The 23,155-nt window shown below is 31.9% G+C and overlaps 2 protein-coding genes across 2 annotated transcripts; both read right to left on the bottom strand.

Annotated features, from left to right (window-relative positions):
• Positions 1 to 6,826: 6,826 nt before the first annotated feature.
• LOC148197970 (18 kDa seed maturation protein-like) lies at positions 6,827 to 7,597 on the bottom strand. Its single transcript, XM_088091556.1, has 2 exons — positions 7,411 to 7,597; positions 6,827 to 7,287 (listed from the first exon to the last, which is right to left on the bottom strand). The coding sequence occupies exons 1-2, from the start codon at positions 7,516 to 7,518 to the stop codon at positions 7,063 to 7,065; spliced, it is 333 nt and encodes a 110-aa protein (XP_087947682.1). The 5' UTR covers positions 7,519 to 7,597; the 3' UTR covers positions 6,827 to 7,062.
• A 3,284-nt stretch (positions 7,598 to 10,881) lies between these two features.
• Positions 10,882 to 11,802, bottom strand: LOC124831307 (18 kDa seed maturation protein-like). Its single transcript, XM_047305252.2, has 2 exons — positions 11,608 to 11,802; positions 10,882 to 11,485 (listed from the first exon to the last, which is right to left on the bottom strand). The coding sequence occupies exons 1-2, from the start codon at positions 11,713 to 11,715 to the stop codon at positions 11,093 to 11,095; spliced, it is 501 nt and encodes a 166-aa protein (XP_047161208.1). The 5' UTR covers positions 11,716 to 11,802; the 3' UTR covers positions 10,882 to 11,092.
• Between the last annotated feature and the right edge of the window lie 11,353 nt (positions 11,803 to 23,155).

Here is a 23,155-nt window from a genome sequence, read left to right on the forward strand (position 1 = left end):
AGTTATAGATTAACTTTTCCTTAAAAAGCTGGAAATCTTGGTTCATCAACTATACATAAATTGTTAAGAAATACAGTTTTAAATATTTATTTTTTTCCTTCAAATAAAATAAAATCATTCTTTTCATATTTTAATTGTGAATAGAATACTACTTATAATTTTATTTTAAAAAGTTTATTAATTTTTTTTAACATATATTTTATATATATTGTTATGTTTTCTATAAATTTACGAATTTAATTTTGTTGTTTTTTATTTTTATAATTTATAATGTTATATTTGTTTATTTATTTAAATAACTTTGATTATTGAATTTTATATTATATTTGGTTTTTAATATATATTTATATACCCATGAGAAATTTAAATTTTTAAATATTTCGTATATTTTAATAATATTCTATTTTTATTTACTAAGTTTATATTATATTTAGTTAATTATATATTGTTTGAAATATTAAAAAATTGAAATATTGTATTATTTGTTATCTTTTTATATAAGTATTATATATATATATATATATATATATATATATATATATATATATATATATTTGGTTGACAAATATGGCTAGAACTAGATGTGCATCTATTCACTGTGGTGAAAGTTCATCAGAGGGTGAAAAGAGAAGACCCATCAACTTGTAGAACATGCACAAAAGAAGCTAATGTTGATGTTGTTGAGAAATAGTTGATTACTAAAGAGCAGAAGGAGTATGTTGAGCAAGAGTATGTTAAGTATGAGGATGTTGCTCAATTCGAGCTCATACTCTCTTAGCTTTCCAAACAACATAGCCATTGACATTGAAGACATATTTGCAACTCAGAAATAGTCGTCACCTTTGCATGACACATTATGTTCAAAAGCTTTAAAATTTTAACATTCAACTCATTAATATCAAATGTTTTACCTAAACCAGAAAGGTAGTTAACAATGTGAGTGAAACGCTTCTGCACATCAACAATGGTTTTCCCTTGTTGCATCTTGAACATATCATATTCATGTATCAGGGTATTCTTCCTAACACGCTTCACATCGCTGGTTCCTTCATGAGTTACTTGAAGAACTTTCCACGTTTCATGAGTCATCTTGCACATTGAAATCCTATAAAACTCATCTAAAACCAAAGCATAGGATATTATGTCATGAGCTCTTTTATCAAATTGAGTTATTCTGCTTTTTTCAACAGTCCATTGCAAATATGATTTTTCTTCCTCTATACCAATCACATTGATAATAGGAACTATAGGACTATTCACAACTGCTTCCTAGATACCCCTATCAATAGACCCCAAAAATATTTGCATTCTGACTCTCTAAAATGCATAATTATCACTAGTGAAAAGAAGGGGTCTGTTCATGGAGGCACCTCGGCATACACTTGGCTTTGTTCGACCATTTTTGAAATATTTGAAAGAATATCAAAGCAAACTCTGATACTAATTGTAGAAAACATGTAGTAGAATGTTTAAGCGTAGGAAAAGTCAAGAGGAGGGGGGGGGGGGGTTTGAATTGGTTCAAGTTAAAAAATTAATTTACTTTAAACAAATTTTTGCTTTTAAAAATTTCTTTGATAAAACTGAAAACTTGCATTGTTTAAAAGAAAATAAGTAAAGTAGAGAAGGGAAGAGAAAAGATTACATGAGCAATTTTTATACTGGTTCAAATAAAAAGATTCTACATCTAGTTGTTAATCTCTCTAAAAGAGAGATTAACTTTTTCACTAAATGTAAAACCAGTTTGTAATAGAATAACAAGGATAAGATTAGAAAACACCTCTCTTAACAGATAAGAGATGACCAACACCTTCTTTTGACCCACAAAAGAATGAGCAACTTGATTATGCTTGGTAGAAGAGCACCAAAAACTTAAACACACTAAGTAACAACATTTACTTCTTCAAGCACATAACCAGCAAGCTTTCTAAAACACTTAGAGTTTTTCAAACTATTCTCTATGTTCTGCAATAGTTTAAGTAACCCCTAAAGAACTATGAAACACATTATTTATAACCCAAGGTTCGAGCTAGTTCAGAAGCTTAACAGATAACTCCAAACTGTTTGTGATAATCGATTATCTCAGGTCATTATGAAAAAACTTTCTCTGTGATGATCGATTATCCCAAGTGATAATTAATTATCTGCGAACCTTGGTAATTCATGCTTTCAGAGATAATTGATTATCCCAAGTGATAATCGATTATTTACGAATCAAAGCATTTTCATATGTTTTCTGTGATAATCAATTATTCGAAGTGATAATCGATTATAGTCGTGAACATTCTAAACTATAAAAAATAGATATAAGACTTCTTTAAGTTACATTCAAAAGTTTAAAGCTATTATAATTAAATTTACAATAAAAAACTTTAACATAATTCTTCCAGACATGTAAATTGTTCTTCAATTCTTTGAGTGCATCATCATCAAAATATTTCAAAGCTTCGATCCATTTTATTGGTAACAAATGTGTGTTTAGGTAGTTTGGTTATGAGCAGATGATACCATAACCGCCAAAGAGTGTCCCACAAGCAGACGTTGTGACCATTGATGGGTGTTGGCTACGCTTTGTAGAGCATGCTATAATCCATGTCGTTGAAGTCAATTGTCCAACTGCTTGTGTTGCAGGATACCTACTGTGGTTTAGGATACCTATGGTTTAGGAGTATCCTTACCTTATTCCTGCCTCCGATAATAATGACCGACTGAGTCTTGTCCTGTGACTACTTCAACAATTCCAAATAAGGTCTCCATCCCAGTTTTTCATAGGTTGCCCCCTCTAATTCTTATTTGTTGGTATATAATCAAACTAATTGTTTTTGTCTTAAATGATACTTATGATGATTTATTGATCATACATGATCTTTTTAATCGATTAAACTCGATGAACCAGTTCTGGTGCAATTGTTAAATTGAAAGACAATATATTTCAATCCAAGAAGGGGTGAATTGATTTGGAAACACTTTTTAAAGTTTTTAAAAATTTTCAGGTGTATAGGCTTTTTCAAAGAACCTTTACACTTCAAAGATTTGCAAGAATAAAAAAAAAAACACGACACAAAATTTATACTGCTTCGACTCTTTAAGAGTCTACATCCAAACTTTCTCCAACAACCTCAGTGGGAAGGAATTCACTAACACCAAATGTCAAAAATTACATAATACAATATCCACTTAATAAACTCTCACTCTCCTCAAACACATCAAAACACAAACTTAAAAAAGAGACTACACACCTTTAAGAGCTTTGCCTGGATAGCTAAGACTAAACTACAAAAAAATGCACTAAGTGCAGGTGTTACAAAAAAGACAAATACAGATCCTTGCTTGATCTTTCATTTACTCCTTAAACCTTAGAACCCTTGAAATTTTTCAATAATTCTAAAAATGTTTCAAGACAACTTAATATTCTTGATTCACACTTTGATAACTTTCAAAATATTTTCGTGTCTATAAAAAAAAGTAAAACATAAATGTATATATATATATATATATATATATCACAAAATTAATAATTTTAATCAATTATATTATTTACTTAAAGAACAAATTATCTTGTATATTTTAGACTATTTTAATTAATTAAATTAATTTTCTAATCAATTAAACTTTGTACTCAGTTTTAATTAATTAAATATTTTACTTAATGAGAAAAACCCATATTTTTATAGTACTTGACACTTAACTCAGTTTTAATCATTCCACAACAATGAACTTATTTTATAACAAGTCACATAGAGTATCTTAGTGTTACAATCTATTTGTCCAAGAAAGCAAGAAAGAGCATTCATTTTCATCATCAATAAAGAACATTTACCATCATCAAAAACATCATAAAAAAACATAACATTTTGAGTTTACTTGTTTTTCAAATATATATATATATATATATATATATATATATATATATATATATATATATATATATATATATATATATATATATATATATATATATAAATAATGTTAAATTAGTTTAATTTATGAGTATATTCTATTCAATTTTTTATTTCTTTAGTTAAAGAGGATGTAAATGCTTAAATTATTCTCTTATGTTTTCATTTCATTTTATATTTGATTATCTGTCATCTTATTTATCATTAGTGTCGTCTTTGTAGTGTATGTATATATATATATATATATATATATATATATATATATATATATATATATATATATATATATATATAAATAATGTTAAATTAGTTTAATTTATGAGTATATTCTATTCAATTTTTTATTTCTTTAGTTAAAGAGGATGTAAATGCTTAAATTATTCTCTTATGTTTTCATTTCATTTTATATTTGATTATCTGTCATCTTATTTATCATTAGTGTCGTCTTTGTAGTGTATGTATAACAATTTTTGTTTTAAAAATATTTTTATTATGATTTTACGTTTTTGTTTACTTTTTTTACGAAAAATTAGAAGATTCGAATCCAAAAGTTCAAATTAAAAAATAAAACAAAGATTCTTGTTTAAGCGAGAGGCATATAATTTGCACCTTATCTTTTGCACTATGTTGTCGAGACCCTTTGAGAGCGAATTAAAAAAAAAAATCAACTCAAATTATTATAAATATAGGATTAGACACACAAATCTTGAAATCATCTTAACTAAAGACACAAATTAGAATATGCTTACTAGTTCTTTATTTTGGTGTAAAATCATAAGTAACTAAATACACTGTTGATAAAGGTTGATGTACCCTATTCATATATTTATCTTTTCTAACCCAAAATTAGTTTTTTATTCGACTAATTGTTTTAACGTTTGTTCCTAATGCTTCTTTACCTAATCACGTTTTGACAATATTAATTGCAGTTAAAAGTTGCGATACAAATTATAGTTGAAAACAAATATGAACTATTACCTTACTTGTAATAGTGGGTGTTGCTCCCTCCACCACTACACCTTTCTTCCTCTATCTTCCCTTTACTATTTTATCCACCACTACACCTTTCTTCCTCTATCTTTCCTTTACTATTTTATCTCTGAGTAAAATTTTATTTTTAGGGTTATTATTTTTTAATTTTATCCATTCACAACCTATTTCACTAATAATCTATTCTAGTCCCGAGTAAAATACTTTTCTTCTATTTTAACATTATATTTCTTTCTCTATTTCTTTCGTCGTTGTGAGATACTACAAGTTCCAAAGGTTGGTGGTGGTGGAAAAAATTATCAAGCAGTCTCCCTCTTATGGTGCAGTGTCGCTCTCGTGGTACAATGTGTGTCGTGCTTCCTCGTATTCGAATAAACCTTGAAATAAAACTCTAAAATAAAAAACGTAAACGAAGGTGACATCCTTCAACGGATGTCAACATCATCCGTTTTACCTTAAACGGATGTTGACATCCGTTGAAGATGTCACCTCCGTTTAAAGGTTACGTTTTTTATTTTAGAGTTTGTTTTATTAGGGGATATCCGTTGAAGGATGTCACCTCCGTTGATGTATACTTCCTTACGCTGGTTGATGCTCTAGACGCTCTTCGATGTTCCTCTGCACCACGGCGGTCATGGAAGCTTTTAAACCAAAAAAAACTAGGAAACTTTCAAACCGAAAAAAAACTAGAAAGAAAAAGGAATGGAAGTGCGGGAGGTGAAACGAAAATGGGAAAAAGGAAAGGCGGTCATGGAAGCTTTCAAACAAAAAAAACTAGGAAGCTTTCAAACCAAAAAAACTAGAAAGAAAAGCGAATGGAGTGTGGGAGGTGGGGAGGTGAAACGAAAATGGGAAAAGGGAAAAATAGTTTCGTGGGTAGGTGCTGGGAAAGTAAAATTAGAATTTTAAATTATTTAAAATAGGATAAAAATAGAGTAAAAGTAAAAATCTGTAAAAGAAGTATAGGGTGTATAGGGTGGTGGTGGAGGGAGCTAACACCCAGTAGCATTTTTCCTTAATGTTAATGAGCTAACTGTCAAGCAATCCATGAATCAAATTAAAATAAATTTAGCCGTACCGTTGAATTATTTGCATAATTAAATTTATGTACCTAAAGAATATATATAATTAAATTAAATGAAAAAATAGTAAAATCAATCTTCATAACTTTTTTTATCATCTCATTCGAGAATTGTTTTATTGTCTCATTCTCAAAATTTTGTTTTGTTATTCTTAAATTAAGTAAGTTTAGTAATATTTCCTCTCTTATTATTAAAACTAAAAAAATTCTTATTTAATTCTTTATTCTCTTAAATTCTCTATTCTGTAAATTGGATTATGCTTTTCTTATTTAAGTAATTATATAACAAATTTATGTGAATTTGATGCTACCTTTAGTTCGTTTAGTATAGTTTCAACAAATTAATACGTTCGACAGAGTCATTATAGGATCATTATAGACAAGAGTCATTATAGACGTAGAATGTATGAAGATAATATAGATATTAGGAAGTCTATTTGATTTAATTTGCAATAGTTTTATGCAAAATATAGTGTGGTCACAAATGGCGGTTTATTGTTAAAAATTATACGAAAGTTTGTAATCGAGTAGAAATGTACCACTGAAAGAACTAAACACTTCATAACTACACCATAAACAGAATCTATCCAAATATTTCCTATAGTTGATTAATTCATGATTTGAGAATAAAAAAATAATAAAATAGAACTCATGGATTATTGTAATATTTACCTTTACAATCATAATATTTGATAAAAAAAATTAAAATATGGAAAAGGAATAGTTGATGACTTCATATCTTCATTCTGAAGAAACTTTGTATTTGTTTACTCGTTAGATAAACAACATTGGTAATTTATATATGCCTTTTATTTTCTTCATTATTTGATTTTTCATTTTCAAAATATAATAATCCTCATAACACAATACCATGATATTGTTTATTTATTGAAACGGAAATGATACATAACGATACAGTACAGTGAAAACACTTTTACAGTGGTATCCAGTAACAACATCCCATCCACTCTCCATAACAAAAATGGAGAGAAAAGGGACAAACAAGAAAAAAGAGCATGAACACAAAACAACAACACCGTTTTTATTAAACCATTGCTAATAACTTTTGATGATATATAGTATAATCATCATTATTTAACTGTAACTACCTCCAGTCCCATGGTGGAATCCCGTGGGACGACCATGCACCCCGGTGGTGGGGTAGGTGGCCCCCTGTTTCACCGCCGAGTTATGCTCACTCGCCACAGCGTTATGTTCACGCGCCGCCTGCTTGTCCAGCTCAGCCTGGTCGACCTTAGCTTCCTTCTTCTCGGTTGCTAATTCCTTTTTCAACGGATCACGTGATGTCATTCTTTCTGCCTGGTTATAGCACAAGCACAATGATAATTAAGTAGGTGAGAAATGATGAATATTTTATGAAAAATATGATAGTAAGTATTAATATAATGGTGCTATGCAAACATAAAGGGTTGATATATATACCTTCTCTTGGAGAGTGGCCTTGGTCTTCTCCATGCCAGCTTTGGCAGAAGCACCAATGTTTGAAGCCTTTTCCTTCATGGACTCTCCTGTATTCTTTCCTCCCTGCATTTTTAACTATTGCTTCTATTATTTTCTTTCTTTCTTTCTTTCTCAGATTAGGTTTTCTTCAGCTCACTGTATCAGACTCAAACATCCCACACCGAATAAATAGATTTAGGTGCTACCATATCTTTCCACACCAGCACATGCACTAGTACGCGTGGCAAGTTTCTCGGCCTAGTTTGGTTCATCTTCTTACACGTAATTGCCGCGTGTTAATTACCTACGACCTTCAACACTGATGGGGATTCAAATAATGTTAAGGACGCGTGGCTCTATCTTTTTTATAATCTGTAACGAAATTCGATTTTATCTATAGATAATCTCAGTTTTATTTTTATATTTTCTGTCTTCAAATAATTTCGATTTCTCTTAATTTATTTTGAAAAATATCCATTATCTCTATTGTTTAATTTTTATTAAACTTATTATTACTATATTATTGTTTTGCAAAATAATATAATGTGTTTTCACTGAATATAAATACGAGTTAATTTATAAAGTTAATTAATAAGATGAATTAACATTCACTTATATATAATAATTAATAATTTACAAACTTTTAATACACATCTCTCCAGTGTCAAGATAAGATAGATAATAATGAGTAATTTGATATATAACAATTCAATAACTTCACCTAATATGTTATAGAAGAAGAGTACAAGAAGTAAGACAAGAAGGGAGGTTTCTAATTCTTTTGCTATTTTTTTGTTTATCATCTCGTTATGTTTAGTTTTCATAGTTGGTTTGGTTGACTTGACCTAAGTTGATATGTTAACTTGTTTTCTTTGTTTGTTTTCTAAGTCTTCTTCAATGACTTCAGGTATTAGTTCGATAACTTGATAGGTTGACCTTATTTAATAACCTTAAGTACACTCAATATTTTGACAACCTAGTTTCATGACAGTATAATAGTTTGATTGTAGAAATTCGGCAACTTGATAACACCATATTCCATCATAAATAAACTTTTCTCGATGAATTATCGACAATCAATTAATCTGTCGATAATGCCATTATTGGTAATCATGCAAATATTGGCATTCGGTAATTAACGAAGGAAAAGTCGTCAGTATTGTTAGAAAAGTAACCCCTATATCTCAAACCAAGAGGGGTGAATTGGATTTCAAAAGCTTTTTAAATCTTTATAAAATATTTAATCTTGAATCAAAGTCAAAGATGTCTGAATAAATCAAGCAAAGAAATGTAAAAGAAAGATTAAAACACATAAATATTTATATTGGTTCAGTTCCTACAAAAAGCCTACATCCAGTTTTCTATCAACAACTTTAGTGTGAAGGTAATTCACTAATCAAGGATTGAATTCAAGAATACAATGATACATCCAATTGATATCCTCATCACACTCAAATCCAATACAAGAGAGGATTCCACTCACTCTCTAACCTGGCCTACCCACACAGGTATCAAATCAAACACAATGTATAAGAACCTGAAGTAATTACACTCAATTGTGTAGATAGATCATAACAAGTGAACTCCTTTGAGTTTTGATGGATTTCTTGTTTTCTCATTTACCAATGTAGCTTGAAATCTCCTAGAATTCTTCTTGAATATGTCTATATCAAACTCAGAGAAAATGTCAGTATATTGCCAATGAAAAAATGTAATGAGTCAAGTCTCTAATATGATTAAAATAGAAAATTATATTTTGTCGCAGTTTAATCGATTAGATTAATATTGTAATCAATTATGTCACTTATATAATCGATTAAAATGATAATTATGTCTTATACTCCTTTTTTTAACTAACTTAACTGGGTTGTTAGCATAATAGATTAGACCGATGTTTCTGTTTTTAATCAATTATGTAATGTAATCGATTAAAATGACATTATGTCTTGTTTCTCTCCTCTAACATATTAGACTACCTGCATAATATATTATATTTAATTTTTTGTTTTAATTGATTATGTTATGTAATGATCATAACAGATAGTTTTGTCTTAATTTTTACTTTCTATGAATTCTGAGTTCTTTTAATAGATTATATTACTTTCGATTAATAATATCATAACTATAAGAATTATTTAGGCTTATTTCAATGTTATTTAGGCTTATTTCAATTCATCTACTTATGATATACATTTAACAAACATGTTTAATGTTTTAAACATTTATTTAAAATTATGTTTAATGTTTTAAACATTTATTTAAAATTATGTTTAATGTTTAAACATTTATTTAAAATTATGTTGTGTAAAAATGATTAGAACATTTTCTACTCATTATCAACCACTCATCGTTAAAAAAACCAAAATGTTTGGAGTCTTTTCAACAATCTCTTCCTTTACTTTTTTTTTTAATTATGACCAATAAACTTTCATCAATTATCCAAAAATAACAAAATAATTATGACAAACTTTCTTCAATTATCCTTTTTGAGCATTAGAAAAAATAACAAAACAATTAAGTATGACAAAGTCGATAAAATCCCAATCGTGGTTAGGGTAAGGTGTAGTGAACAACATAGGGAGATTAGGATGGAGAAATTCTGAATATTGAAGAAGAAAAGTTTTTGCCAAACTGAAATTTAGAGAAAAAAAATCCTAATTTCTAATTGGTCACAGTGTTTTGATAATTGAGAGAAAAAAATCCTAATTTCTAATTTCATTCGATGGTCACAGTTTTTTGATAATGACTAACCTTATCTTTACTGGCGAATATATCAATCAATAACTTATTTTTGTGTCATTATTTGCGGTAAGTAACCATTTACGATAATTATAATTGGAAAATAACTTTTCCCTATAATGAATGATCTCACTCTCAAGTCTCTCATCCATTTGTTGGATTATTCTTCTTATCATTTTATTATGTCCAGTTATTAACAATCTCATAATATCCTTGTGATAATTTTAATCAAATATAATATTCCTTGTGATAAATTTAATCAATATAATATTCCTTGTGATAATTTCTCCCTTTAACCGATATCAAAATGTTTAGAGAGAGTATGTGAAATCTGATTATATGAGATCAATATCAAATTGTTTTGAATGTGAGATCAATATCAAATTGTTGAGTGTATGAGATCGACTTATATTTATAAGTGTTTTTGTTTTTATTTATAAAGTTAGTCTATTTCTCTTAAACCCTGTTGTAATAAATGTATCAAAAACTCTCAATAACTTTATCTTCATGACTTTGTATTCGTAAGAAGTCTCAATAACTATATCTTATCATTGATTTTGTATTAGGAAAAACTCTCAATAACTTATCTTTAAGTTGGTTTCTTATTAAAGGTCATTTATTTGGATCTGATCGATTTCATCCCAACTTAAAATGATGAGTTTAAGTACTGTACGATTTGATTTTTCATTTTCAAATAGATTTTTCAAAATATAATAATCGTCGTAATACACTACACGCATCTTGTTTATTTATTGAAACGGAAGTGATACATAAAGGGACAGTAGAGTGAAAGAAAGCACTTTTACAGTAGCTAGTAACAACACCCCATTCACTCTCCATGACAAAAATGGAGGGAAAAGGGGACAGAAAAAAAAGCATGAACAGAAAACAACTACATCGTTTTTATTAAACCGTTGCCAATAACTTATTTGATTATAGTATAATCATCATTCGGGTTTCCATACCCATAATCATTCGGGTTTCCACCTGCACGGGTATTACGGGCCGTAGCTGTGCCTCCCAGGCCTCGATTGGTCCCAACGGGATGCGAGCCCACCACTCCTTCAGTCACGTGGCCCGTGGGCTGCCCAGTGCCGTGACCTGGCATCGCCGAGATCTGGTGGAATCCCGTGGGATGACCATGCTCCCCGGTGGTGGAGTAGGTGGCTCCCTGTTTCACCACCGAGTTATGCTCACTCACCGCAGCGTTATGTTCACGGGCCGCCAGCTTGTCCAGCTCAGCCTGGTTGACCTTAGCTTCCTTCTTCTGGGTTGCTAATTCCTTTTGCAACGGATCACGTGCTGTCATTCTTTCTGCCTGGTTATAGCACAAGCACATTTATAATTAAGTAGGTGACAAAATGATGAATATTTTATGAAAAATATGATAGTAAGTATTAATATAATGGTGCTATGCAAATAAAGGGTTGATATATATACCTTCTCTTGGAGAGTGGCCTTGGTCTTCTCCATGCCAGCTTTGGCAGAAGCACCAATGTTTGAAGCCTTTTCCTTCATGGATTCTCCTGTATTCTTTCCTCCCTGCATTTTTAACTATTGCTTCTATTATTTTCTTTCTTTCTTTCTTTCTCAGATTTAGGTTTTCTTCAGCTCACTGTATCAGACTCAAACATCCCACACCGAATAAATAGATTTAGGTGCTACCATATCTTTCTCACACCAGCACATGCAGTAGTACGCGTGGCAAGTTTCTCGGCCTAGTTTGGTTCATCTTCTTACACGTAATTGCCGCGTGTCAGTTAGCTACGACCTTCAACACTGAATGGGGTTTCCAATGTTAAGGACGCGTGGCTGTATCTTTTTTATAATTTGTAATGAAATTCGATTTTATCTATAGATCATCTCAGTTTTATTTTTATATTTCCTGTCTTCAAATAATTTCGATTTTTCTTAATTTATTTTGAAAAATATTCATTATTTCTATTGTTTAATTTTCCTGAAACTTATTATAATTATATATATTATTATTTTAAAAAATAATATAATGTGTTTTCTTAAATATAAATATGAGTTAATTTATAAAATTAATTAATAAGATGAAGTGACGTTGACTTGTATATAATAATTAATAATTGATTTTATTTTTATTTATATTATATATTTTTAGCATCAAAATCATGTATATCAAACTAGATAATAATGAGTAGTCTGAATTTAAGTTAGGTTAAACCAAATTATTCCAAGCTCACCTTAAATAAAATTGAGTTAGACCCAACTTAAATTAAGTATTAATGAGTAATGAACGTACCTTATGTAGAGTCGAGTCAGGCCCACCTTAGGCTAAGCTGAGGCAAGTTCACCTCTAACTAAGTTAATTAGGCTAAGTCTACCCTGAATTGAATCGAGTCCACGTTGCCGATTCAAGTTAGGTCCAACTCTTTAACTTGAGTCAAATCCACTTCTAATAAAGTAAAGTTATCTTTATGTTAACTGAGTAAAGTCAAATAAGATGAGATCAAGTTTAGTCATAACAATGTTGGGCCAATTCTAAAAGTGCTCACAACATATCAATTTGATTTTAACTATTTTGTGTTGAATTGAGTTGAACCCATCTTTAATAGATTCAAATCCTTATTTAGTCTTTTACAATAAAACTCTCCATAGCTCAAAAGGAATCTCATGTACACATGTGGCCTTATATTTAACTCTAGATTATTTTTGAAACTAACTATTAGAATATTATAACTACATGTATATTCCAATTTAAATGATCCATAACTGCGTGCTTGGATTAAACGACCTTGGATAATCAATGTATTAACTTTAAAGTTAATGAGCTAAGCTCTAAGGTTATCTTTGTTGCCCTACATATATAACTTTATCCACCTGGAACCCACTTCTCTCGGGCAAGTATAATCTGGAAAAGATAAATTAACAAAAAATGGATACAAAGAAATCGAGAAGTACACATTCTCCAGCATCTACTAGCCATGGCAAATTTGGTCTAATTTTTTACCAATCCAAGCCGATCACAAGTATACTATCATCAAAAGACAAACTAAATGATCTGTGAGAAATAAGACTGGTTTATTATTCTCAATCATAATAAATACATTCTCATATCTTCTATTTGTAATAATCTAATTCTCCTAAAAAGGGAAATACCTAAAAAGGGAAATAGGGAAACTAGGAAATCTAGGAAAATAAAATAAAAGATTATGTATCTATTTCCTCTAATTAGGGAGATTCTAAAGATATTATCTCAAATTACAATACTCCCCCTCAAGTTGGATCATACAAGATTGTATGAACCAAGCTTGGAATAGACAAAAGCAAACTAGCACCATGAAACTTCAACTTGGACAGCAATGAACGAGGGCGAACTAGCACCATGAAACTTCAACTTGGACAACAATGGACGAGAGAGATTTCCATCAAAAAATGGATGATGACTTGCAGCAACAAACAACAACAAACTACTAGAACAGATGAATGACCTATAGTGGCGAACAACAACAAACTGCAAGGACTGGATTGCCATCAATTGTGGCGAACAACAACAAAACTTCAAGAACATGATTTCCATGAGTAACATATGGGAGAACTTCAAAGGCTAACAGCCACAAACCTGTAGGGACTTAATTGCCCTAACACCAACGAACCTTTAGGGACTTAACTGCCCTAACAACAACGAACCTTCAAGGACTTAACTATCCTAACCTTTAGAGACTTAACTGCCCTAACAACAACGAGCCTTCAAGGACTTTACTGTCTTGAACAGTAACAAACTTTCAGGGACTTAACTGCCCTGAACAACAACAAACCTGCAGGAACTGAACTGCCCTGCAGCGGCTAACAGCAACAAACCTGTAGGGACTTAACAACCCTACAACGGCTACAACTTTTCTTCCCCTCACGACTGAACGACATATGCACGTCAATGACAGAATGTGAAGGTAGAAGAATTGGTGAGAACTGATCTGTACTTGGGGACAAATCTAAAACCCCTAACATCGAACGAGCCATATCAGCGTGCAGTCTCATAGAACAACTCTCAGTAAGCTATTACAACAAGGCATTAGAACAACTCTCAGTGAGCTGTTACAATAAGGCATTGGCAGAAACCAAAAACACCAAAGATTGGGACTTATGATGGCATCAAAAGGCCAAAGACAAGTTGGAGGTCCAAAGTTCTCTACTGGGCTACTCTTAAATGGTGATACTTAACACTGTATCACAACAAGTACAGGCTAAACTCTAGCCCAAGAAGAAAGTTCTTTGAAGGGGCTGAAAAATATTTCCCCTCACGGCAAACAACCGACAGCGACAAACTGTAGAGGTTACAACAACTAACTGTCGCGATGGCGACTGACTGGGTCGGCCGACTGTGGTTGCAGCGGAACGAAGCACTATTGCTCGAGAAACAGAAACGAATAGAGAGGTAGAGAACCCTTGGAAAGAACTGATGCGATGGCGTCGAAAGAGGTCTCCCTGTCGAGAGAGCGGGTCATGAAGTATATCCAGCGATTCAGTACAGTGGCGAGATGATGGCGTTAAAGTGACATCAGAAGGAGCAGATTACAGAGATGGAGGTTCGGCGACACAACCAGTAGTGGCGCGGTGTGAGTTCGACACCGGGAGGGTGGCGCGTAACGAACGCGCACCTGAGACCAGCTGAAGAAAGGTCGTGCATGGGGAGGCTTCTAGGAGGTGGATTACCAGGGTTGAGTCGCGCTCCTTGAGGCGCACCCAACCCTTATCTTCGCCGAAGAAAATGACGACGGCGACGGCGACTATCAGACTGATTTTTAGCTCATGGCGGCGCGTGAATGAGAAGTAGTCATCGGAACCGGCGCGGTTGGCCTTCGCTCGAAGAGACGATCCAGATCCGCTGGTCATTGGTCGAAACTATGACGGTGGCCGCCGGCGGACGGTGGCCGACAGCAGAGAGCGGCAGTGCACAGCGAAATACAGTGAACGAGGATCCTGATTGGAAGTCAATGAAGAGGCCAACTATGGGCATTACGTAAACTACAAGTGCAACTACTTGTCTGAAAGGGAATCTCATTCTGAGACAAATTCTGGAAGTATAGCTTATAGCTAGGTCAGATTCAACTCTCTGGAAGTATAGCTTATAGGTAGGTCAGATTGAATTCTGGACGTAAAGCTTATAGCTAGGTTAGATTCAACTCACTGGAAGTATAGTTTATAGCTAGGTCAGATTAATCTCTGGAAGTATAGCTTATAGCTTGGCCAGATTCTAGAAGCACAATTTTGTGTAGGTGTTATTAGAAGGACAGACGTGTTGGTAATGTTGGAGAAAAAGCTAGAATTCTAAGGTAGAACTTGACTCGAGCAATTGGAGCCCATTAAAAACATATGTTAAATAAGAGAATTTTAGGGGGTCGCTGGCAGACAGCAAAGACAGCGGAAGCAGATTAGACAAGCTCTGATACCATATGGAAAATAAGACTGATTTATTATTCTCAATCATAATAAATACATTCTCATATCTTCTATATCTTCTATTTGTAATAATCTAATTCTCCTAAAAAAAGAAACAGGGAAACTAGGAAACCTAGGAAAATAAAATAAAAGATTATGTATCTATTTCCTCTTAGAAAGATTATAAAGATATTGTCTCAAATTCATTAAATACATTTTGATACTTTCGTATCCTGAATACTTTCAGTTGGCAAAAGTCACTTTGGTGCTGAAATTTTAAGTAGAGAAGATAATATAAACTATCAGGATACCTGACTACATAAGTGGAATTTCCAAGTAAAGCAAACATGAACATCAAAGGATCGAGACCCTATAAATAGTAAGAAGCAACTATAAAGTCCTGCTGACACTGCTTCATGTGACTAGAAACTAATTTGTTTTACCGCTCTCATAAGAGGGATTTGGTGAAGGGAGAAGAGTTATCTTCCATATTTCCTCCCAAAGTTTTCAGGTGCTAAATGATAAACAAGACCAAATGCATCAAGGACTACAACTTTAACAGTTAGTGCCTAACCTCAGCATGACCCCTTCTGATCTGCAAAATCTAGAGAAATATTGTCATCCTTCCTTGATCATAAACAACTAATATGCAGCACTCACCTAACATTGGCTAGCAATAACCAAAAAGTTTCAAATCACAAATAAAAAAGATTATATTATATGTTGTTCTATTCATATTCTTATAGCATATACACAAACTATATTAGAAAAAGTTAGTAGGATATCAAAACAGCATGATTAATTTCTAATATGGTAATCAAAGTTGCCATTTGCATTACTTGAAAAAGCTTTCGCGAAAATTGTTGTCGTGGGTTTGAGCCCATATATGGTTAATATTTTTACTCAATGGTTGAAACATATTGATAACACCAAGAAAAATTAATGTTGAAACCTGAACAAAGACTAGAGGGATTTAGATTTCAATTATGGCACTAGTAGTAGAATTAGAATTAGAATGTTTACCAAACAAAGAATACTCTTCATTCGTTGTGGAAAAACTTTGCTTATTCACTTCAAATTAACACAAAAAAAAAAAAACATGCATAGAGACCAAACCAAAGAGAAAGAAGAAAAATATGAATGAATCTTCAGCATTTTGTTCAGAAAATTCTTTAAAAGAAAAAATAATAAATCATTCCATCAAAATAAATTTAGAGCTCATAGTGATTAACAACCTGTTGGAATCAGATATCTAAATTTCAAACTAAGAAATCTTAAATAAAATCTAGCATTGAAGTTGACAGCCCAATAGATTAAGGGAATCCAATATGTTTCTTTAAGCTGAACCCATCAGGAGATTGAAGTTGACTACGAAAATAGATCATTGTGCATTTTTTATAGATTTTTTTGAGAAAGAGTAATTACCGGAGAGGTCTGAGACACGTGTCAATTTTTATCTATCCATGTTCTTCTGACTCTTTAAAATAGAAAGAGTAGAAGACAAGTCCTTCAATTTTGTGTTATAAACTAACTATAGTATCAATGCTTAAATAACTACACATAATTAGTTTCAAAAAGAACATGTTAGTTATACTTAAAATAGCATTTTTCAAGTTTTTTTTTATATAAAAATGGACTGACTTTCTTTTTATGAAAATATATCTTGTTTTAACCACAATATGATATAACTATTTATATAAATAAATGTTACATGCTAGAAAACTGACTATTATTTTATATATATATATATATATATATATATATATATATATATATATATATATATATATATATATAAGTTACCTATAAAGAGTGTTTAGAGTTATTTTTGATTGCTTTTAATTAATATTAAGAGCATCCAAAATTAGGTACTGATTAGTCATATATAATCACAAAAGTACAATAAAATTATAATATTTTTATTTGTATCAAATTTAAAATATATTAGAGTTTAATAAGTTAGTTTGTGTTTTAGATGTAATATATTAAACCAATATTTTAGTTAAAAAAGATTATTTGCAAGAAAAATAAATTTACTGGGTAATTTTATAAAAAATTTCAATTTCTGTAAAAGAATTTTTTTACAAGAAAACTCACATATATTTATTATGGAAAATAATTCACAAAAATGTGCATGTAGGTTAGAAAATATTTCACATAAAAAGCGTAAATATTTTCTGCTGGAAATTTCCACAAAAAAAAAAACATGCAAGTAATAGATGTGTTTTATAGTAGTATACAACTTAAAAGAAAATTCTTACTTAAATTCGGATTTAGTTAGGTAATAACTATTAAGATAGTCTATTTTTTATTTATTTACACAATTAACATGCCCAATTTAGTATAATATATTAAATATTAAAAAAAGTACCAATTGACCAAATTTTTACACATGCTATATTTTGAATTTTTAACTACTATTTGCTGTTTCTGTTTAAACTCTAACGATAAACACACTTTATTAACGTTATACGTTTTCTAAATAAATATAATTAGTCTTAATAATTATTAAATACTGTAAAAATGTAACATCCCATAATCTGATACTCGACATTTAATAGATTTTATAAATATTGTAACATTTCTACGTTCGGTCACACGGTAATATATATACTTCATAATTGATAGTTGATATATTGTAGCATTACACCACCACTCATAATGAATATAGAGGATTTCATACAAGATACCTCTATATATATATATATATATATATATATATATATATATATATATATATATATATATATATATATATATATATATATATGTTTTAAACTCAGATTTCAACTAAAAACTCATAAATACAACTCGAACTCTTCTAATTTATTCTTCTATCTCTTCCTTCATTGGCACTGAATCGAGCGATATTCCTTCATCTGCTCCCGTATAACGAATTATACGATCATCCACTAGTGCAGCGAAGGGCTTTTACCGCGGTTCATTTTCACTATACGTCGCGGTTCTTGAACCGCGGCATATTCAGCCGCGGTAGTAAGTCAGACACTTTATACCGCGGTTCGAACCGCGGTATATAGGCTGCGGAATATGCCGCGGTTGTCTAGGGAACCGCTGCCTAAACCCTAAAAAAAATTTAAAAAAAAAAATTAAAAAATGCACTATATGCCGCGGTTCAACCGCGGCATATAGGCCGACGAATATGCCGCGGTTAGTGTCAAAACCGCGGCCATATGTCTCGTTTGTAAAAAAAAAACGAAGCACTATATGCCGCGGTTGTGGTTAGAACCGCGGCATATTCCCCTGCAGTTTTTTAAAATTGCAGGTCTGTTTTTGTGATATCCATTACCACAAAAACAGACCTGCATATAAAAACATTTACAGAAATTCAATTTCAACATAACAAACACATGTTCAAATGTATTTCAACATCAAATAAAGTAGAGAGTCTAAGAAAATTTTATCTAATCAAATGCATTGTTTAAATCTAAATCTAAGAGCTATTGTATAATCTAACTATATACTTCGCAGCAGCGTTCCTAATGAATAGTAGTGACTTCTCAGGAACTGGTGTAGTAGTCTTGAATCTCTGCAAAAGACAATTCATTTTAATTAGTGTATATGAATTCAACATTTGTTAAAAAATCAAAATTTGTTAAAGTTAAATATTACCGTTTCCCAGCTTCTTGTGATGTGAGAACGAACAATATGGGTCATCCAATACATTACATAGTATCCACACTCATATGACCCATTTTGTCTGTTACACTACAATATATCATCACAGTTGATAATAGTTAGTGAATAACATTTGTTATAAAACAATTATAACAAAGTCAGACTTTAGCATATGTCAAACCTTGAGAGAAATCCAAGCAATCTTTCTACTCTTAGCAATTGATCTCCCGTCCATCATCATACTTGCTGGAATAGAACTGTATATAAAAAAATGTTTTAGCATTCAGTTATATAACAAAGAAAGTCCAAACATTGAGGTTCTTACCAATCAATTGCTTGTCTGAGTTGTGTGGGAGGAGGCCTGTGCAATGAGCAGAACCACAAAGCATAGTTGTCTTGCACAGACATAACAAGAAGTTGCCAATGGCGCCTGAAATTCATAATAACGTAACTAAGTGTTGGGACATTTGGAATGTCAAATGTCATCTGAAAAAAACATAATAAAGTTGTATTAGTACAAAATTATCAATATAAACAAATTATAATTCAAATGCTATTAACTAACTTACCAATATATCTTGCCAAATAATGTTCCGATCACCCTCGGACACATGATCAAAAGATGGAATGAGAATGCTAATCTTATCACGTGCCACTACTCCAAGGTATGATCGGAAGTCATCTGCATAGGGGCCAGTTGCCACACCCGTGGTGACATTCACATTCACCGGAGTTCTTTCACCACTATTTTTCCTGATTAATAGTTGTTTCATCCTAGTGGGTCCTCTAGTGGATCTGGGTGGGGGAGCCTCATCCCCTGAAGAATGTGGATGATCAGCCATATATCTGTCAAAATAAATAACAACATTAAATTTTCTTTCAAGACTTATGTAATATCATATAAATTAACAAAACATGTAATAGTATCCAAATTGAAAATTCATACATAAAGATATGGATTCATCATATGTATATAAATAATACAAGAACTACAACACACATTACCAAAACTATAGCAAAAACCATACCATACATTACCAAAACTATAACAATTTCATGCATTATCAAAATTAAAGCAAAAATTATACCATACATTACCAAAACTATAGAAACTTCATACATTACCAAAACTAATGAAGAAATAACGTTAAGAATGCAAAAGGACATAAATACCTGGAAGAGGAACGACGGCGGTGAGGGTGAAAAACGCAACGAAATCACGATTTTGATCGGCTAAAACTCGTTTTTATCGTCAAAAATGAATAATGACCGAACAATTCTGAGTTTAAACGGTGAAAAACGCGAAATCTGAGGTGATGGGTGGTTCGGAGGAGAAGAAACGCGAAAGAAAACAGAGAACGCGCGAGGAAGACGACACTGTTCCAAGTTTTAATTTTTAACTCTGAACGGGGGAATCTACCGCGGTTCACTACTTAACCGCGGTATAAAAGGGGAATATGTCGCGGTTTCACGTCCAACCGCGGCATATACTAATTTAAAAAATTATCAGAAATGGCATTTTTGAAATTATTTTCAAACTATATGTCGCGGTTCAGCGGGCAACCGCGGCATATACCTCGAAATATTTCAAATAAACATTAAATTAATTTCAGATAGGAGAATATGCCGCGGTTGCTCGTAGAACCGCGGCATATACCCCTGAAACGTGTTCAACACAACTGTCTCCCCAACTGCCTTTCAGAGAATTTCAGAAGTTACAGGGGGTATATGCCGCGGTTCTCTGGGGAACCGCGGCATATACCCCCTGTAACTTCTGAAATTCTCTGAAAGGCAGAGAAGTTGAGACGTTACAGGGGTATATGCCGCGGTTCCCCAGAGAACCGCGGCATATACCCCCTGTAACTTCTGAAATTCTCTGACCCAGTCAGCACCTGCAATAAATTGGCTGGGTATATGCCGCGGTTGTGCAGAGAACCGCGGCATATACTCTGTTATTTAATTTTTTATTCATACGTGGCGTCAAAGGCAATGGTTGACTGGGGTATATGCCGCGGTTCCCAGTAGAACCGCGGCATATATGTTCGTTTTATTTACAAAACTGCCACCGCGCACCATTATGCTGCGGTTTTCGTTGAACCGTGGCATAATGTGCGCTGTAAAAACCCGATTTTTTACTAGTGATCACACAAACACAAACACAAACAAGTAGGGGTGAGCTAACATTACACAAATAATTTGTAAAACATGCATAATTACATTGATACACTTAACAAACATCATATAATAATTATGTCATACACCCACATACTATCATACAACAATCGCACCATAGACACTCATCCCATCATACCACAATCCCTAATAGACACTTATCCCACAATATTCAATAGACACTCATCCCACAACACCCAATAGACACTCATCCGGATGATACGTTGATGAGCAGTCACGGGAGGTTATGCACTTGTGATGACTTCTACTTATTCTTACAAATACACTTCCAAAATATTTTATACCATCCACAAGGTTAGTCCTCAACACTATGTCCAAAACCGGCACATAGACCAGGACCTCGTGTCCCTCTCACCACATAATTCATCCTTCTCTACTTGAGATTGGATGATTATTAGAGTATTAGGATAACCTCCAACAGCAGGACCCTCAACATCAACATATACACTAATACCATATCATTACAGAATCTCTCCATGAGACTCATATCATGCTCATATTCCTCAACTCATATTATATCATTACAAAATCTTCCCCGTAATACTCATATCATGTTCAGATGCATAATTTCATATCAACATCATAAAATACATTCATCACAGATATATTACAAACAAATTAACAATAATAAAATATTACTATAAATGGTCACCGGAGAAGAATCAAATGTTTGACAATCATTAAAATAATCTTAATATATAAAAGTTCTTGGGGAAACAAGAAGCTGAATCTGGCAGAGCTGGTTAGACAACTTCTCATCCTTCCAGGAAGATGCAATAAAAATTAAATAGAACAGTAAAAGTTCTGGGGAAACAAGAAGTTGAATCTGGCAGAGCCGGTTAGACAACTTCTCTTCCTTCCAAAAAGATGCAATGAAAATAGATAAAACAATAAAAGTTCTCGGGAAACAAGAAGTTGAATCTGGCAGAGCCGGTTAGACAACTTCTCATCTTTCCAAAAATACAATATAAATAAATAAGAAAAACAATAAAAGGTATGGGGAATACAAGAAGTTGAATCTGGCAGAGCCGGTTAAACAACTTTTCATCCTTCTAAAAATGCAAAAGAAACAACTAAATGTTCTGAGTAATAATAACGTACAATTAGCATAGCAGAATCAATATCACGTTTTACAACTATCAAACTTGGATCTCGGCACAAAAGCATGTTCTTATTCGAAATTCAAGATCATACAGAAACAAAATAATCCATGTTCAAGATTTAAGATCAGACAAAAGCAAAATATTACATATTCAAGACTCAAGATAATACAAAACGAAATACTCAAGGTTAGCTCCCCTTACCTCTATTCCAGACTTAATCTCCTGCTTAGAAGTTGTTCCCCAAAAACTTCCAGAATTTTCTCTTTGCAACTAGAATTTACTCCAACTCTCTTCTCTCAAAAATTTTCACAATTTTGGGTGCAAGTTTCAGCCTTCCTCATGCTTGCTATTTATAGGCTAAGATTTGGCACTATTTAGGTTTTTTTTTTTTAATAATATTTTATTATAAATAATATTTAAATCCCATTACAGAAAGTTGTTCCCCTTAACTTCACTTCTGAAAGTAGTTTTGTCTTTTTATTTATTTATTTATTATTTTTTTAATATTTTATTAAAAATACTATTTTATAAAAAATAATATTTTGACTTCACCACCAAAAGTGTCACCATTCCACTTCTGAAAGGTTCTTTATCATTTTGCAATCATATTTTTTTTTTATTATTATTATTATATATATATATATATATAT

Source organism: Vigna umbellata, chromosome 5, assembly GCF_029865625.1.
Source record: "Vigna umbellata cultivar VRB3 chromosome 5, Vumbellata_1.0, whole genome shotgun sequence".
Lineage (NCBI taxonomy): Eukaryota > Viridiplantae > Streptophyta > Magnoliopsida > Fabales > Fabaceae > Vigna > Vigna umbellata.